Raw genomic sequence first — 20,648 nt, 5'->3', positions numbered from 1 at the left:
TTGACACTTAAGCCGGGTTCAGACGGTGCGAGTAAGCATACGAGTCGGTCTAGTCAGTTACTGCAGTGCAGCTACTCACACCGTGTGAACACATCATGCCAGTTATTGTCATGTGTGATCCGGCGTGCGAGCTACTTCAAAGTTTTTTGAATTTACTCGCACTTGCATGCTTCACAACGTCAAAAACAGAATTTAGCGTTCGAATCAGTGATGCCAAATGTAATGAAATGTCTCAATTTTTAAGATATTTGAAAATATGTGAAGATATTTATAGACTTGAAAATTATTGGAAAAACAAATAAAACCCTCATAGTTTCTAAACGAAATAATTGTTATTTCGTTTTGCACGCTGGCGGGGCACGCTTTCTTTTTGAGATAGTTTTCTTGAGAATCTCTAATATAGAATCATTATCAGATCACAACTTACAAAAAAAAGTATTGTTCTAAGAAACAGAATACATATTCGATTTAAAAAAGTACATTTTCATTCATTATTAAAATTTTTGAAGCGTATTTATTGCACCTGCAAATCGACTATCATTTTCATTTCACAAAATAAATAAAATAAAAAAAAAAATCTTTTAGACTACCATTTATAACATCACATCCTTTCGGAATTATCTGAGCTATGGATGTTTTCGAGATTCTAAAAAATATCGACAACAATCCCAACGATATTCCAAAACAAAGGCACATCAATGTCATTTCTAATTTAACTCTTGCAGGTACAGCATCCCTCATGACTGTATCTTGGCGTTGTATTCGTGGAGCAATTAAATCCAACAGTTTTTTCACTTGTTCAGGTGTTATTATCAACACTGCTCTGTAATCTCGGGGATCCTCATCGTAGAGTTCCTTCAATATTGTATTTGTTGCTCCTTTTCTTTGCATCTAATTCCTGGCCCGAATCCTTTTCTCTTTCTGCTTTTTCGGATAGTACCTTCAGTTCAAAGAAATTCAGCACAAAGTATGTATTTTTAAACACGATCAGCGTTTGTTTTGCTATAAAATTGTGTGATGATACATTCAACTGAAAACCTAAGATGAAAACTGCCAATAAAGAAGTCGATTTTGGACCAATCATTTGACAAATTCGGACCTGATTGCTGTTTCTGACTATTTGATGGACATTTGAAAAGTCGCCTGGCATCCCTGGTAAACCCGTGCCGTAGTATCTAGTTTCTCGCCAGCAGCTCACACTGTGTGAACGGACAAGGCGAGTCAACCAATTGTCAAGCGAGTCCACCGGGTCAGTAGCTGCTCATTGTCAAGTCAGCTACTAGCAACGTATAAATGGGCCTTTAAATCCTCAAGACTGTCGTTTCCGTTATGTAAAAAACCATAACGGAAAAACCCAGTTGACTGCCCAAATGTGTGCAAAATCATATTCTACCCCTTAGGTGCATTCACAAGCAAACGATTTTGCATGTTTGTTTATCATGGCAGCAAAAAAGAAACTGACAGAAATTGGCCAGCCGCTTTGTTTGTTCATCCTTTGTTCATCCGACAGAGAGATTTGACCGCTCGAAACCTTGTACTCCGAACGTGGCCACCTCGTTTTCGAGACTTTGAACTTACACCCCAGTACTGAATGAAAGACATAGTTCTACTTAAAAACCAAGAACGATTCTATAACATGGGTTTAGTGCCTATAACATTGGTTTAGTGCCTTGTTAAATAATACCATAAATAATAACCAAAACCACTTTTTTTTCCGTATGATATACTTATCATGGTTAGCACCCCTCTAAGGGTGTCACTCGGGGCGAGCGCCACTGCTACTAGTTTAAATGACCAACACCTGAGTTTTTTCCGCCACCCAAACTCAATTTCTTCTATAAACTGTGTTCCATCAAAGTAGAGTTTGTTCCAGCATCAAGGAATGCATATGCGCAGAATCATACCACCGCAAAGATACATCTAATTAGAATTCATCATAGCTCGAAACAAACTATTGATTTGACGTAACGATCGAAATTTTCAGAGTCGCCCAGTTCCAATAACTTTTTCTCTAATGCTAAACCCATCCTCAAGCTGCTTTTTTTTCCAACACTTGATGCTTCGATGCTTTCATCTGATGCTCACGAATTTTGAGGAAGTTTGGACGTCTGCAACGAAACCTTACTAACTTCGTCGATGGTAAACCTATTTGAAGTAGAATTCGCCAACAGTTCCATGTTACACCGATTATTTCCTACGTACTGCACTTAACCAACATAATTCGAACCTTCAAAACCTTACTGTTTTGAAGTTGCGTTTATTAGTTTATTGAAATTTATTCTGAGACAATGCAAAAAAGGCGACAAACAAAGAGTCTGCCGCCGATCCACCGTCGGAAGCGGCGGCCTCTCGCAAACAAACCCCGCGTGTCACAATTGATTAATTGAATGAAACGTTCGACTATAAATAATTTCGCGTAATGGACCCGTCAAATGGCTTTGGATCATGGGATTTAAGATCGTTAGACTATTTTCGTAGGGCTATGTGAAGTCTCTGGTCTATGCCGATAAGTTGTAGAAGATTGATATCTTGGGAGACAACATTTGTCGTTTTTTTTTGTTATGTTTGCAATACACGTTAATTTTTGATTTAATAAGCAGTAATTTGAAGAGAGCCACATACGAGCCTCAAAAATTTTCTACTTGTTTCCATGAGCAAATAAATTCCACGTTGAGGATAGGAGCCCTCCATAAGACATGCAAATAGTATCATACCTTCCTATGCTACTGCATACTTCTGAATCCGAACAAACCGCCGCTTGCTTATAAAGATGTAACGGCGTATATGAAGGTATGATTTTCGTATCCGTACGCTGTGGATCAGGTGGCATTAGTTTTTGATACAATTTGGCATCTTGAGGATTATCTTTCACTGATCTTATATATAACAATGCAAGCGTGAACAGCGATATCAAGAATATTGCAATGAGGCTTTTCGAAACGTATCTGAAAAATAATGTATATTAAGCAATAACATCTTGCTCATACTTGAGGGTAAACTTACTGGTTGGATTTTCTGCTTTTTTGAAGAAGTGGTATTTTACTATCTGTTTCTTCATTGTCTTTGTACCCACCAGAGCTCGAGATTGCATTTGTTTTTTGGCGTCGGCTGAGAGTGCTGGTGCTGCAAACAGCGAAAATGTTTCTCTATGTCAATGCGTTTTTTTTAATTGTAAGAGCTGATTCTAATAGTCTACTACTAAACAATTGTTCTACATTATATAGTATGATAATGGATACTTACAAATCAGACATCATAGTGTTCAGTGTTCATAATTATATTTTTTTACAAATGTTCGATTCTCCAATGAGAACTCATATTTACTCTTTCTGACTGTGTTTTGATTTGTTTTGGAAAAATTGTAAACGCCTTCCATTGCGCATGCGTATGACCACGTGTGCATGGTCCACATACACATATGATTTCTTCAACTTTTTTGACGTTCGTGGTATTTTTTGGTCAATGTAGTAACTAGATTATATGTTTTCTTTAAAACAATAGATTCTCAGCAACTGGCATATACATGCAAATGTTGAGGCGATTTAAGAATAGGTCATATTATGTTTGTATGTGAAGCCATATATAACGATGGACGATGCTTGTCACACTGATTTGCGATTTGATCTGACAATGTTATATGAAATGAATGGAATGTACGTATATAATACCGCACATCGCGATATTAGGATGATTGTTATACCGATATACGACTCAATTCATCAATTAAATTTAAAATTGTGTTTTTTGAATTTATACGATTTCAGATACACATTATGCATCCTTTTAATGATATTTTTTACGATTGTAATTTGATAATATATATGCGACCTAGCTTGTGTAAAAGTTATACGATTTAGTGTTTGCTGGGTTATATCTGACCATTTCAAACGAGCAGGAAAAGAAGTTTTAGGAAAAGTAAACAAAAATATTGTGCACATGACAAAAAATTAGAGAAGCAAGATGTAACACCAAGATTTTTTAGGAATTTTTGAAAGCCTCTAAAGGTATTAACACGTTGAACCTTGTCTTGCTTTCTCGCACAATATCAGAGTCGGTCCGTGCTCCTAAAGATATTTAGGCCTTGTTTTCACTGCAACGGGGCACCGTGCCAACGGCGTGTCATCGGTATGTTTTATGAAAAAAGGCAATGTGTGTGTGTAGAATGACAGAATGATATTTGGTTGTGTAGATTCACATTCGGCGTCCTCGTTTCATGTTGTCAAATGTATTACTACACGATACACGCAAATCCTGAAGATATCGATTTTTTTTCTTCTAGCAAAAATGCGCGCAGTTATAAATTATAACACTACTATGCAAGAGAAGAGCGGAGAAGTACAAATATCGCCGGCGTGGAGTGTTTTCGTTTGCACACCAGCAACAAGCCAAAACCTCGCTCACGGCCAATCTTGCTAGTGGTCACCACCGTATCACTATTTACGGAGACGTATGCGATGTGCCATTAATAAACATCATAAAATGAACAGTCAAACGACCGTCGAACTAAAAATGTCATATGACAATTCGACTTTTTTTCGTCTTATACATTAGATATTCATCGTCCTATAATTAAACATCAGTGTTCACGGGGAGCTCTCACCGCTTGAAACATTAATTCAACACATTCGTAATTGATAGGGGAGAATTTGATGGTTGCTTTGATATGAGCAATCCGTTTAACACTTTCGTCGCCCGGAGCGATTTGGTCGAGTTTCTTGCGTGGCCCAAGTTCAACCCGCGTTGCGCTAGGGAAATAAGCGGACAATGATAGTAATGAATTCGGGTTAGATTCAGGACTACTTTTCTGTTGAATCCGAATGAAATCAACTGACTGCTGTGCTGATTAGAAAACTTATAAAAGTAAGTTTTCAGCCAATTGTACAGTGTTGCCAATGATAATAAAAAATGAAATTCAACATAACGTACTTACTCTATATACTATATTCGATGACGATGAACAACTGTGTTTTAATTGTAGAATATGGAATATTCTGTTCAATCGATTGCGAAGTTTCTGTGAATATATTATACCAAGAACATATGTCACTTCTGTGGGAAAATAATCATCACAAACCATATCACATTCGGCAACTCCGACTTTTCACGTGAATCGTTTTGATTGTTCTTTGCGCTTGGTAGGTAAAAAGTTGAAAAAAGGAGTAAGCTACAAGTTTTTCTGAGAATGAGAATAATAATTGCACAACTCGGATAGGCCCGAAACATTTTTTCTTAGACGCACATGAGTTTTTTTCATCTTTAAAATGTTCACCAGACGGCGTAATATTAAAACTAAAAGCGAGGAAAGTAGTAAAGAAAAGTTTCGAGTATTACTTCATCGAGTTCCGATTAGGATATTGAGGAACTATACGCAAGTGAAGACCTGGACGACATGTTAGAAGAACTTACTATAGACGACATAAAGATATTGATGTTTAAACAGTACATTTAAAATGTGATTTTTCACAAATAAATATGTTCTACTAGCCTTTCGTTTGATACTCATATTGATGAAATGAAAAAAAAAATCCCATTTTGTGATGGCGGTCGTTTTGGATTTACATTTTTCATAAATAACTGTGATCTACTAGCCAAGCCCTTTTGATACCTATATTGATAGGCTTTTGATAAAATATGTAGTCCACCATTTTTAAGCGGCCACCATCTTGGATTTTCAAGATAATGGAGTACGCAGTTTTATAACGACAGCAGAGATAAAGACGTGTTCCAAATTTCAGATCAATAGATCAACAGGAAGGAGGTTAAATTTCTATTGATGTGGGACAAAAATTGTCAAAATATTGGACTTCCGGCCCCGTCAGGCTAACGCCACATGTGCCTTAATAAAATATATATTTTGGAAAAAAACCATGCAGATACATATACAAACATATATACAGTAGGTAATCTATAATATATACATATATATATAAATATATATATATATATATATATATATATATATATATATATATATATATATATATATATATATATATATAATATAATATATATATATATAAATGGATTTCTGTCTATCTGTCTGATTCTTATGGACTCGGAAACTACTGAACAGATCAACATGAAAATTGGTATGTAGGGGCTTTTGAGGCCGGGGAAGGTTTTCGTGATAGTTTGAGACGCAAATAAAACCAAATTTGGCATATGGAGGTTTTAGGGTGCAATAAATGATTCTATGGTGGTTAGAGTCTCCACTACTCTCTCTAAGAGGGGGCAACCATGCAAATGAAACACAAATTTCTGAATTACTCGAGAATTAATCAAGCAAATGAAACCAAATCAGGCATATTGAAGTTTTAGGGCACAATAAATGTTTCTATGATGGTTAGACTCTCCACCTCCCTCTCTAAAAGGGGGTTGCCATCCAAATGAAACTCAAATTTGTCCTCAAGACGAGCATCGTTAAGTGCGTTCGTCCTCTTCCGGCAGCACTGTATTTTTAAGAAAGTTGTTGTTTTTGATAAAAACTTGTTTCATTGAATTATTCTTCGTAGTTTTTTCATCGTTATCCTAAATTAGTTCATTTTTAATACATGCGTTACATGAAAGTTGAATGATTGTATTTATTAGATTCATTATTGGTTGGGTTATAAAAAATATTGTCAACAAAAAAATGAAAAAACGAAAAAAAAACCTTTTCCAACATTTTAGTTCACAACGGTTCCCGGAATAAATCACCACAGAAAACAACTGCAAGAGGAACAACCGCTCAGAAGAAATTGCAGTAGGCTAGAAATATTGTGGCGCGAAAACACAACTGTTATACCGAGCGCGAGTATACGAGTATATATATAATGGTATATATATATATATATATATATATATATATATATATATATATATATATATATATATATATATATATATATATATATATATATATATCTATATATATAAATATAATATATATATATATAAATGGATTTCTGTCTGTCTGTCTGATTCTTATGGACTCGGAAACTACTGAACAGATCAACATGAAAATTGGTATGTAGGGGCTTTTGAGGCCGGGGAAGGTTTTCGTGATAGTTTGAGACGCAAATAAAACCAAATTTGGCATATGGAGGTTTTAGGGTGCAATAAATGATTCTATGGTGGTTAGAGTCTCCACTACTCTCTCTAAGAGGGGGCAACCATGCAAATGAAACACAAATTTCTGAATTACTCGAGAATTAATCAAGCAAATGAAACCAAATCAGGCATATTGAAGTTTTAGGGCACAATAAATGTTTCTATGATGGTTAGACTCTCCACCTCCCTCTCTAAAAGGGGGTTGCCATCCAAATGAAACTCAAATTTCTGCATTACTTGAGAATTAATCAAGCAAATGGAACCAAATTTTGCATGTGGGGGTTTTAGGGTGCAATAAATGATTCTATGATGGTTAGATACTCCTCCCCCTCTCTTATGTGGGGTTGCCATAAAAATGAAACACAAATTTCTGCATAACTCGAGAATTAATCAAGCAAATGAAACCAAATGTGGCATGTGCAGATTTTAGGGTGTAATAAATGTTTTTACGGTGGTGAGACATTCCACCCTCCTTTCTAAGGGCCCATGCGACTAGACCCATATAGAACCATGAACATGCTCATAGTAGAAAAACGTGAATGTTCGAAGGTATTGATAACAAAAAACAAGTTTTGGGCGGGACGAAGTTTGCCGGGTCAGCTAGTGCTAAATAAATCCGTTTAAAAGTATAGTATAAAAACTATATTTTATGTTTTTGATTTTTTGATTATTCTACATAACCCATATTTACATTTGAGTGTCTATTCTATCAAATTCCGTTCAAAAATCCTATTCAAATTGAACGAGAAAAGTGTCACTCGCATCTGGATGACGAGGCGATCAAGGTGTTAAATACCATCCATCGTGTATGGGTGTGTGAGGAGTGGATACAGCAACGCTTGAAAGCAGAATAAAGAGAAAAGACAATACATACCACTGTAATTTTAATGTCAAATGACATTATAACCACAGTCAAATTAGCCGGAAAAAAAGGATGGTTATGACCACGAATGGTAGAATGCGTTTGCGGCTGTGCATTTATTTCTGATGTGATTGTTGGAACCGAGCAATGCATTCCTAGTCACATTCACAGTACATATTGAGCCGCAACCGTACATATCGAGACGCGACCCGAGTCGATCGCCGGCCCGCCGTTGAAAGCGGATGTTTTTGTTTTTTTTTATCCAAAATATATATTTTTATTAAGGCTCATATGGCGTCAACCTGACGGGGCCGGGAGTTCAATATTTCGACAATGTTTGCCTTATAACTATGTTAGTAATATGTAACCGATTACTCGAGGTTAGTATTACAAGTGTTTTCGTAATTGTGATGTTGCTGTCTCCAATGCTCTATACCTGTGCCCGACACGGGATACTTCCTTTTGGGATGCAGCTGACCATTAATCAGCAACCTAGTCTGTACCCCATATCTAGCGCGGTGCGTCTTCTCGACTCGAGGAATCCAGGATAAAATGGTCACTAGCCGGCGCAAACATCAGCTCGTGTAGAGTTGTCATGAGCGGTACAACCTTTGGCTCTTGTTGAATGATCAGTGGACTGCACAACCTTTGGCCCGTGTATCTGTAAAGAGTGTGTGTATGTATTGCCGCGACTAAGTAAAAGTTTATAGATCGGATAGGAGGGATATGAAACAGGGACACAACGAAGGAAACATCATTAAACGTTGACATCGGCGTTTCTGAGGAACAGGTATAGATGAAGCAGAAGATCAGGATCACGGCTACCTAAGATATCCCGGACGGGGATATCCGATTGTCTGCCTTTTGCTCTCAGTGCTCTAGAGAGCTGAAAGCGAGCAGCATGGAACCGGATACACGTCCAGACAATATGCTCGATGTCGTGGTAGCCATCGCCACAATCACAAAGATTGTTTGCTGCGAGCCCAATGCGATAGAGATGCGCGTTTAGGTTGTAGTGATTGGACATAAGCCGAGATATCACGTGAATGAAATCACGACCTACATTCAATCCCTTAAACCAAGCTTTCGTCGAAACCTTAGGGATAATCGTGTGTAACCAGCGACCGAACTCATCTTCACTCCACATGCGCTGCCAACTATCGAGTGTGTCCTGACGAGGAATGTGAAAAAATTCGTTATAAGCAATTTGCCTTCTGAAGCGCCCACCTTAGCTAGCGAGTCCGCTTTCTCATTCCCCGGAATCGAGCAATGAGAGGGAACCCATGCTAAGGTAATCTTGAATAATTTTTCGACCAAAACACTCAATAGATGTCTTATTCTTGTTAGGGAATAAGATGAGCGTTTATCATTGAACGAATTGCCTCTATTGAGCTGAGACTGTCTGAAAAAATAAAATAATGGTCGATGGGCAATGTTTCAATGATCCCTAGTGCGTAGTATATCGCACCCAGTTCAGCGACATACACGGAACAAGGATCTTTGAGTTTGAAAGAGGCACTGGAATTTTCATTGAAGATGCCGAAGCCAGTGGACCCGTTCATGAATGAACCGTCAGTAAAGAACATTTTATCAGATCTAACTTTCCCATATTTTGCCGAAACTATCGGCGGAATAGAATCGGAGCGTAGATGATCTGGGATTCCATGGATTTTTTGTCGCATGGACAGATCAAAATTGACAGAGGAATTGCAAAAGTATGGGTAGCAAAATTGGTTGGAGATGCCCGGTGAAGGGTGCACTTCATAGGTAAGGAAATCTTGGTACAAAGACATAAAACTTGACTGAGGAGTCAGTTGGAGTAGATTTTCTAAGTTATCAATCACCAATGGATTCATGATCTTGCAACGGATGAGAAATCTGTAGGATAATTCTGTGAATCGAAGAGTAAGCGGGGGTACTCCTGCCAAGTCTTCGAGACTCATCGTATGTGTCGAATGCAAACACCCCCGCATAGTCATGTTTTTGTTTATATCATTCAGTGCAAAACTATTGCACCACGATCTGAAGAAATTTCCACAATTATGGGCACACTAAACTCTTTCTTTACGTGACTGATGAGTGCGCGCAAAAAAAATCACAACCATACTCGCAGAATTTCTCTTCCAAACGAGGCGATGAATCGTGTAATTTCAATGAAATGAAATCACCGAAAAAAATTGCATAAAAAAGAATCCAGTTTATTTTTGTTTGGGCATTTAGCGCGCAAAATCATAACTCGTATACTCGCGCTCGGTATCACAGTTGTGTTTTCGCGCCACAATATTTCTAGCCTACTGCAATTTCTTCTGAGCGGTTGTTCCTGTTGCAGTTGTTTTCTGTGGTGATTTATTCCGGGAACCGTTGTGAACTAAAATGTTGGAAAAGGTTTTTTTTTCGTTTTTTCATTTTTTTGTTGACAATATTTTTTATAACCCAACCAATAATGAATCTAATAAATACAATCATTCAACTTTCATGTAACGCATGTATTAAAAATGAACTAATTTAGGATAACGATGAAAAAACTACGAAGAATAATTCAATGAAACAAGTTTTGACGTAGGACTACGTCTTTCATTTCTATACCGGGGTGTAAAATCAAAGTTTCGAAAACGAAAGCGTTACGCCGGAGACCGAGATTTTGAGCGTTAATAGCTCCTAAACAATTGAACGAAATGGTATGATAAACAATTCATTCGAAAGATAAAATGTCTACGCGTTATATACTTGTTACTTTTTGATCCAAAAACTTGTTTCAATAGTCTTAAAATTGCTTTCAAAACAGGCTATTGAAATCACCAATCGGTATATAAGCGAGCGGCGCTCGGAAATCCACTCAGTTCTAATTGAACAGCGATTGGAGCATGTTGTCGCTGTTGCGGTGAAGCTCTTTATTTATCATGAAAGCGCGGATGAACGGTGTCACCAAGAGCCTGTTTGTGCATCCTATGCCAGAAGGGAACCTATCAGGAGGAGAGTGATGCCACAAACGGTTCCCTGGGAAGACATCGCTACACACACATACACGCGCGGCTATTAACAGGTGGTTATCGAGTTGGCATTAACCACTGGTGGGCTTCCAGTATCGAGGAAAATGTGGAAATATCTAATCGTTACTGAGAATAATCTGCCAGTTCCTCTGGGAATTTTCCAAATATATTCATGTGAAAGAGTTTAATTGAATGTTTTCTATCCATGTTACACTGTGACCAAATATGTTTCAATCAAGTGCTATTAACAGGTGGTTTTCGAGTTGGCATTAACCACTGGTGGGCTTCCAGTATCGAGGAAAATGTGGAAATATCTAATCGTTACTGAGAATAATCTGCCAGTTCCTCTGGGAATTTTCCAAATATATTCATGTGAAAGAGTTTAATTGAATGTTTTCTATCCATGTTACACTGTGACCAAATATGTTTCAATCAAGTGCTATTGACAGATGGTTATCGAGTTAGCATTAACCACTGGATGGCTTCCAGTATCGAGGAAAATGTGGAAATATCTAATCGTTACTGAAAATAATCTGCCAGTTCATCTGGGAAATTAAAATTACATTCATGTGAAAGAGTTTATTTTAATGTTTTCTATCCATGTAACACTGTGACCAAATACATTTGGTTTTGTGGTTTTTCAATCAATCGCAATTAACAGGATAGCTTCAGAAGATTATTCTTCCCCATCAGTAGGATATTTCCGTATCCAATATTGTATGCGCCCGCAATCGATTATTGCTCAGTCGCCGAAAGTTCCGAGCTCAGAGAGTTCATTCCCCTCTAGTTTGCCTTCCAAATTGCCATCGTAAACCACACCTTCTCTCGGTTCAATCACACACAAAAAGCATACTTAAGCGATATTCTGGTGGTGAGACACATTCATTTTTCGTGAGGACATCGACAAGACAACATCGTTGCCTAACGTGCTGGAGGAGGTGGACGGCGAAGGATCGACACATACACGCGCAGAACTCTTTCCGTTAGGATGCCATTCAGCATCGAGAAAGTTCCGGAAAGATCTAATCATTGCTGGAAAATAATCTGCCAGTTCCTTTGGGAATTTTCAAAATATATTCATGTGAAAGAGTTTAATTGAATGTTTTCTATCCATGTAACACTGTGACCAAATATGTTTCAATCAAGTGCTATTAACAGGTGGTTATCGAGTTGGCATTAACCACTGGTGGGCTTCCAGTATCGAGGAAAATGTGGAAATATCTAATCGTTACTTAAAATAATCTGCCAGTTCCTTTGGGAATTTTCAAAATATATTCATGTGAAAGAGTTTAATTGAATGTTTTCTATCCATGTTACACTGTGACCAAATATGTTTCAATCAAGTGCTATTAACAGGTGGTTATCGAGTTGGCATTAACCACTGGTGGGCTTCCAGTATTGAGGAAAATGTGGAAATATCTAATCGTTACTGAAAATAATCTGCCAGTTCCTTTGGGAATTGTCAAAATATATTCATGTGAAAGAGTTTAATTGAATGTTTTCTATCCACTGTTTTCTATAACACTGTGACCAAATACATTTGGTTTTGTGGTTTTTCAATCAATCGCAATTAACAGGATAGCTTCAGAAGATTATTCTTCCCCATCAGTAGGATATTTCCTTATCCAATATTGTATGCGCCCGCAATCGATTATTGCTCAGTCGCCGAAAGTTCCGAGCTCAGAGAGTTCTTTCCCCTCTAGTTTGCCTTCCAAATTGCCATCGTAAACCACACCTTCTCTCGATTCAATCACACACAAAAAGCATACTTAAGCGATATTCTGGTGGTGAGACACATTCATTTTTCGTGAGGACATCGACAAGACAACATCGTTGCCTAACGTGCTGGAGGAGGTGGACGGCGAAGGATCGACACATACACGCGCAGAACTCTTTCCGTTAGGATGCCATTCAGCATCGAGAAAGTTCCGGAAAGATCTAATCATTGCTGGAAAATAATCTGCCAGTTCCTTTGGGAATTTTCAAAATATATTCATGTGAAAGAGTTTAATTGAATGTTTTCTATCCATGTTACACTGTGACCAAATATGTTTCAACCAAGTGCTATTAACAGGTGGTTATCGAGTTGGCATTAACCACTGGTGGGCTTCCAGTATCGAGGAAAATGTGGAAATATCTAATCGTTACTGAAAATAATCTGCCAGTTCCTTTGGGAATTTTCAAAATATATTCATGTGAATGAATTTAATTGAATGTTTTCTATCCATGTAACACTGTGACCAAATATGTTTTAATCAAGTGCTATTAACAGGTGGTTATCGAGTTGGCATTAACCACTGGTGGGCTTCCAGTATCGAGGAAAATGTGGAAATAACTAATCGTTACTGAAAATAATCTGCCAGTTCCTCTGGGAATTTTCAAAATATATTCATGTGAAAGAGTTTAATTGAATGTTTTCTATCCATGTAACACTGTGACCAAATATGTTTCAATCAAGTGCTATTAACAGGTGGTTATCGAATTAGCATTAACCACTGGTGGGCTTCCAGTATCGAGGAAAATGTGGAAATATCTAATCGTTACTGAAAATAATCTGCCAGTTCCTTTGGGAATTTTCAAAATATATTCAATCAATCGCAATCAACAGGATAGCTTCTGAAGATTATTCTTCCCCATCAGTAGGATATTTCCGTATCCAATATTGGATGCATAAAACCTTGTGCCTCCAACGTAACGCTCTCGTTTTCGAAGTTCTCCAAATATTCATTCATTCAGAATGAATTCAGATTCAACTTCATACAAATGATCTCTAAATCAACGATAGTCCTACGTCACCCTTGCGGTTATACCATAGATATAACCCACTTCCTGTTTTTATCAAAAACAACAACTTTCTTAAAAATACAGTGCTGCCGGAAGAGGACGAACGCACTTAACGATGCTCGTCTTGAGAACTGCTGGAACATGGTTGAAACAGCCATTAACACTATACTCGCGCATTGGTCTGTAAGACCGAGAAATCAATAATTCGTTCATTTCTAAGAAAATATCAACACTACGACTTTGCGATTCTTTCTAGCTTCGTTATTCGTCGTTCGTCATCGTTTAGCGTATTGCATGTGTTGGTACGAAGGGGACGTTTGCCACTTTTTTAACACTTTCGGTCTGACACACCGACGCGAGTATAGGAGTAACTTTTTTGGACAAGTGCCTTTTTTCATATTCTAGAATATTGATTGAAATTTTCATTGAATTAATGTTAGTGGCATTGAATTAATGTTAGTGGCGTGGAATATTTATTGAATAATGTATAAGATCATTACCGGACTATTCTTATTTGATTTCAGTCCCTTTTGTAACTGGATTGAACGGATCCATATAGTAACTATTCGTCGATATATTCGTCGTTAGATTCATACGTTCAAAAGCAAAATATAAAGGTTTGACTTTCGTATAGTCATCCGTTAAATATAATGTTCATACATATACACACTTGTGGAAGAATTGTTAACAGTAAACTATAAACTAATCGGTAGCTTATGGTAATGTTGAACAGTTACAGTTTCGGGAATATTTTTTTATAATGGACAATATCGACAAGAAAGCAAGAAAAAGAAATGGAAGTTCCTAGAAATCCTTTTATATCATCTTTTTATGTCCCATCTAAAAAAGGCATTAATTCTTAGTTTACCATGAAAACAGAGACAAAGAATGTTAGAAATATGCAAACGTTATATTCCAAAACCTTTATCATCTGGTAGTTATCTAGAAGGTCGTTCTACATTCTTCTCTTCGATAAAAGACCCGAAAAACACGCAACAATTGCATGAAATGTAAAAAATATGTTTGTTTCTAGCATGCAGTTATGCTATATTCTGATTCTTACTCCAATGAAACCACAATGGATTAATACGTTTTTATGTTATTTTATAGGTCTTTATACTTCCATGAATTATATTCAGTTGCTTACTTTTAATTAATAACAGTGAAAAATTCGAATTTCGTTATTTGTGTTGGAGTATCAAAAATTACTCTATTTTGAGGAGGCTGAATTAGATGACTATTAAAACATAATAAAGACGAAGAAAACATATTTTTTGGAGTTTTTTCATCCAATCATACCCTCTTCTTCAAATAAATGCCAATAAAGCCTGAAAAATACACAATGGCAACATGACAGAGAAGTTCAATTTTCGGTCTGTGACACCGTGCGCGAGTATACGTGTTATGATTTTGCACGCGAGTACAGGAGGGTTAACAGCGTAGCAGAGAACATTATGGGTCACGTGGAACGAAGACAATAGAATGATTATTTGCTCTATTTTCAAGAAAGGCAACTAGAAACTTTCATGCAATGCCGTTTTTGAATGCTTTCCCAAATTATCTTCCGTCCTCTATCGCCACTTACGATCAGATTCGTAGGAAGTTATCTAGTCGGCTTCATCGAAGATCGGTCTATTACTTCACCTTGCGGCGGATCGTCCGGAAATGCCGTGAGTACAGAGTCCCTACGCATCATCCGTTCATCGACTTTAATGTCGCATACGATTCAATAACACGAAAAGAGCTACGTAAAATCATGGACGAGAACGGCTTCCTCGGAAAGCTGACAAAACTGTAGTCTTAATCAGTTTGGATAGAATACAGTGCTGTGTGCGAATATCGGGTAGATTGTCTTATTCATTCGAGCCCCGTCAAGGTAATGGCTATCAAGCTATCTAGCCTGCTATTCAACATTGCGCTAGAGGATGAGACGAGTGTTTAGTTTGCATTTCACGATTTTCAACAGATCCAGTCAATTCATCTGCTAAAAGTTATGAATGAAATATTACTTTTATATATCAAACTTGCTAACCTGGCAAACGTTGTTCTGTCATATAATCTATTTCTGGAGAATATTTTTGGTTAGCAAAAAAAAAAACGAATAGATTTCGAGAGTGTTTGTATGCAATCGTTCAGATCTGTAAAATTGATCCAAGTGATGATTTTCATTGCGAAACATACATATGCGTACCTCTTATTTCCGAATTTTCCCTTTTTATTTTAAATATCCTTCTTATTATATATAAAGAAACGCATAGTCATTTTTTTCTAATCATCTTAAATATTTATCAAAGTTCTAATTTGTGTGAAGACAAACTCACAAAATATATGGATGACGCAGATCTGATCAGCCGTTCTCCCGTGATAATATTGATGATGATGATGATGATGGTCCCGCCACCTTCCCCTACAGAGGTTTGAGCAAGACGAGTTATCTAGAAGATATTAACTTTTTTCTTAGCTTTGAAATCAGTTTACCAAAAAAAACTGATTTTACCTACAGATATAAATTCAAAAAATGTCATTTTATTACATTATCAAAAGAGAAGCCAATACTCAGTCTCATCCTCCACTGAGCCGATACGGTCCCGACGAGGCCCTTGCAGCCAATTGGTCCACCAGAGCACGAGTCCAACCGCCAGCCTAGTTTTGGACAGACAATGACTATCCCCATCCAGAGAAGTCGAGAAATTTTCCATTACGGAAAAATCCTAGACCGGCTCTCACAAAAACTTTTATTTTATATCCTTTATATCTGTGAGACGCGCGCGAGGCTCAAACTTATGTAGACTACTTTTATTTATTTTTTAAACTAATACATAAGAAAACAACAAAATGAAAAATAAAAATAGTCCATCATCACCAAGATCATGACAGACTTAATACTGATAAATACAAATTAAAAAAACAAATAATATTGAAAAAAAAAAACAAATTCCACATATAATCCGTTAAAAAAACTTCGTCAGATAAAGTATTCATTAAAAAAAATATATAAATAAAATCTACAATAAACTGTCCACACAAAGTTATCCGTTCGTATAAAACTTCGTCAGTTACTATAATTAGTTTTGACTAATTATAGTAACTGACGAAGACGAAGTTTTATACGAACGGATAACTTTGTGTGGACAGTTTATTGTAGATTTTATTTATATATTTTTTTGATGAAATAAGAAAAAAACATTATTCGGCTGTTAAGAAAATACAGCTTTAATGTGTGAAATACAGTGCCTCTTGAATTCTGTTAGTGTTGTTGCGCATTTAATATGTCTTGGCATCGAGTTGAAAACATTTATTCCTTTGAAATACAACGAATTTTGTGAAGCACATGACAAGAAATGAGATGTTCTTAATTCATTCGCGTTTCTAGTGTTATATCTATGAAAATCACTTCCTCTTTCAGCTCGATCACTCAAATATCGAGGCAGCAAACCGTTTACTACTTTAAAAATGAACACCATAGTTAAATAAACAATTCTTTGCTTCACGGATAACCATTGCAGAGCGTCCAGCATCAAAGATGAGGAAGTGAACCTATTACATTTTAGAATCAATCGCATTATTTTATTCTGCAAGCGCTGTAACCTCGATATTTGTGTGTCATTGGCTAAAAATAGAATGGAAGAACAAAAGTCTAAATGAGGAGAGATGATTGATTTGTACAGTAGTATTTTGCTGTGAATGGTCAAATCGTTTTTCAATCGACATAAGATTCCATACTTTTTGGCAATTTTCTTGATGACATTGTCAATGTGAGTGTTGAACTTGAGTTTGTCATCAATAATCACGCCAAGATATTTAATTTCCCGAACACGATCAATAGTCTCATCATCAATTACAATAGAGACGTTTTCATTAGAACGATTTCGCGAGATTACCATGTATTTAGTTTTATTTATGTTCAATTTTAACTGCTTATACTTCAACCATCTACTTAAAGAATGTAAATCTCCATTCAAATGTAGCACGACCTGATTTAAATCATTAGCTGCAATGAATAACACAGTATCATCTGCAAAAAGATTGATGTCACAAAATCGTAAAACTCGTCGCATGTCATTAATGTACATAATGAATAAAAGGGGCCCTAATACACTTCCCTGAGGTACTCCAAGATTATTCCCTACGGGACTGGAAATGAAACCGTTAAAAATAGTCCTTTGAGTTCTGTCATACAAATAGCTTTCAAACCATTTATATGCAGTACCCGTAATTCCAAAGCGCTTAATCGTATTCAACAACAAGGGCCTAGAGAAATTGTCTCGAAAGCGCGTTTTAGATCCAAGAAAACAGCAATGATGGTATCTTTAGATTCTAATTTCTCTTTCCATTTTGCTAACACCAAATTCAATGCGGTTTCACAGGAATGACCTTCCCGATATCCCGATTGTTCTGGTATTAGCAAAGCGTTGCGGTTTAAATAGTCCAACAGCTGGCCTTTAACAACTAGTTCCAATATTTTCTCTAATGTGTGCAACATGTTGATGGGACGAAACTCTTCGGATTTAATCGTTCCAGCAACCTTCTGAATGGGGACTATTAGGGATTCCTTCTATACCAGAGGCACATGCCCAGTTGATAAAGATTTATTAAGGTGAAGGTGGAAGCTAGCCACAAATGGCTGCCACAATGGCGCTCATTTCTTTCATCTCCGTCCCTCACCCCTCGCCCGAAAATCAATAATTGCGCGAAACTATGTGAAGAAAATGATCGTTTTCGCACACTTCCCATGAAGTAATATCAACCAAAATCTAATCGATTACTCACAAGATATTAAATTTTCATCTGCTGTCGCACTGTATAGTGAAAAACGTCGGAAAACTCGAGCAAGTGCTCTGAAAGTTAAATTTTCATTTTTCAATCTTCGGCAATGGTTTTGTTTGTATTGGTGAAAGCATCGTTATTTTTTCGACACTGATGCCAGACAACATCATCGAAACAGCTATCAAAACCACTCAATAAAATGTTATTCCTGAGTAATAGCCTTTCATGTCATGAAAATCAATAGAATAAAATAGTGTTGATATCAATACAATCATTATTTTTACGTTTAATGGGTCTATAATGTAAGTTTTAGCAACTTTAATATTGGGTAAGAAAATTGTATTGCAGAGCTCGGAACACTGCCACGGCTGCCTATGCTTTCAAAAGCAGTAAACGGAAAAGTATTACATTCAATCAAAATGTCTCAGCCAACGAAGAGAAGGGTTAAGGTTCTCCAACGTGAATATGTGAAAACAATACGACCAACGAAAGAAAATATTGAGGAATTATCAGCATCGAGTTACTATGCGGTAGAACTTGTTAATATCAAAAGAGCCCCAATTCGCATGTGTTATAAATTTGCACATGTTACGCTCGCGTATAGTCAGAATTTTACTTCATATGCAAAAATACCCCTTCTATATATTTATGTTTGCAATTGGAATGGTTCATCGGAACATATCGTTCATACATTTAACTTCAGTATTGAATTGTTATTTTTTTTTCAAATGTATTCAAAGACTCGTGTCAATGAAGCGCCACACAGTCTGATAAGTGAATTGATCTATTTACATGTACTTTGCTCTTCTCTTACAAACACTATTACCCCATTTTTACACGTGGTTTTACCTATACTACTACAATGGCTAGCTTCCACCTTCACCTTAATAAGGTTCAGCAAGATGTAATCAATGACATGGAAGCAATCTTGAATAACTCTAGCGTTAACATTATCTACTCCAGCCGTTTTTCCTAAAGAAAAGTAAATACTTCTAAGTTTGTCTATTGTAATTGGGTGAAAACACTCAAATCTACAACTACTATTGACGGGCTGTTTTATTTCATCAGGTTCATCGACCAGTTCAATGGATTGGTTGATCAATGAAACACTATTGATGAAATAATCGTTAAACTTAGATGCTATTGACTGTTCAGACTGTTCAAATGTGCCATTAAAAGTTATGGACCGCGGTTTGATATTGCTAGGCTTTAATAAGGATTTCAAAATTTTCCATAACTCTTTGCTGTTGTTTTGATGCTGATCAATCTTCCTCTGAATATATTCACAACGAGTTTTCTTAATCGATTGTGAATATCTATTGCGCGCGATCGTGTACATATACCAGTGATTTCCATCATTTGTTCTCCGAAATTTGTTGTACCACCTGTCTCTCTTACGTTTAAGACGCAACAGATCCAAATTGTACCAGCTGTTCGAGTTTTTCACACAGACAAACTGTTGCGTAACTAGTCGATTGGTATACGTTTTCAAAGCAGTAGTTAGAACAACTGCTGATTCATCCAAATTACTCGTCCCGAATGGAAAATCCAAGCTTCTCAACACGAGATTCGAAACAGCATGTTTCGAATATTTCCTCCAGCACTTTAATTTCACAAAATCGTCGTTATTAACGAAATTATCTGCAATATTAATAACTATGGTCTCATGATCGGTTATTTTCAAATTTTCATCAGTTACAGTACAAATTGTTTCAAAATTGGAATAAACATGATCAATCAAAGTTTTACTGTGCCTGGAAATACGCGTAAAATCATTTACTGTTTGTTTTAAATTGAAGAAATCAGCTAAACGCTTCAAATGGTTCGAATTATGGTTGTCTCTCCAATTGATATTAAAATCACCAGTTAATATATTCAATCTGCTGGAATCAAGGAATATTTCTAGCCAGTTTTCTAAAATTTCAACAAAACGTTGGTCGCTAGAGCTGGGAGAATGATACAAAACACCATAGTTGCCCATCTTCATGCCACGTTCAACTGTAATGCCCAAGAACCAGTTTCCTTCAATAACTTCGTTGAGGCGAAGATTGAATTGAACTGATTCTTTGACATAAATAGCAACACCGCCAGTATGCCTAGAATGTGATAAACAAGCAGCAACATTATATCCCGGAATACTGTACTGATCAAATGAC

At 36.7% G+C, this 20,648-nt stretch overlaps 1 protein-coding gene across 3 annotated transcripts in view; it reads right to left on the bottom strand.

Annotated features, from left to right (window-relative positions):
* The window catches only part of LOC129763521 (glutathione hydrolase 1 proenzyme-like), a 307,297-nt gene that overhangs the window by 244,792 nt on the left and 41,857 nt on the right, over positions 1-20,648 (bottom strand). For 2 of the 3 annotated variants that reach the window (XM_055762668.1, XM_055762667.1), the window contains 2 exons: positions 3,004-3,123; positions 2,715-2,945 (listed from right to left, as the gene is read on the bottom strand). In XM_055762668.1, the coding sequence (XP_055618643.1) occupies positions 2,715-2,945; positions 3,004-3,123 (351 nt within the window). Of the gene's footprint in view, positions 1-2,714; positions 2,946-3,003; positions 3,124-3,243; positions 4,346-20,648 lie in introns of those variants that run through there. The other variant, XM_055762666.1, reaches the window with a different exon arrangement.

This window comes from Toxorhynchites rutilus, chromosome 1 (genome assembly GCF_029784135.1).
Source record: "Toxorhynchites rutilus septentrionalis strain SRP chromosome 1, ASM2978413v1, whole genome shotgun sequence".
In the NCBI taxonomy this organism is placed as follows: domain Eukaryota; kingdom Metazoa; phylum Arthropoda; class Insecta; order Diptera; family Culicidae; genus Toxorhynchites; species Toxorhynchites rutilus.
This window is presented reverse-complemented; position numbering and strand designations above follow the sequence as displayed.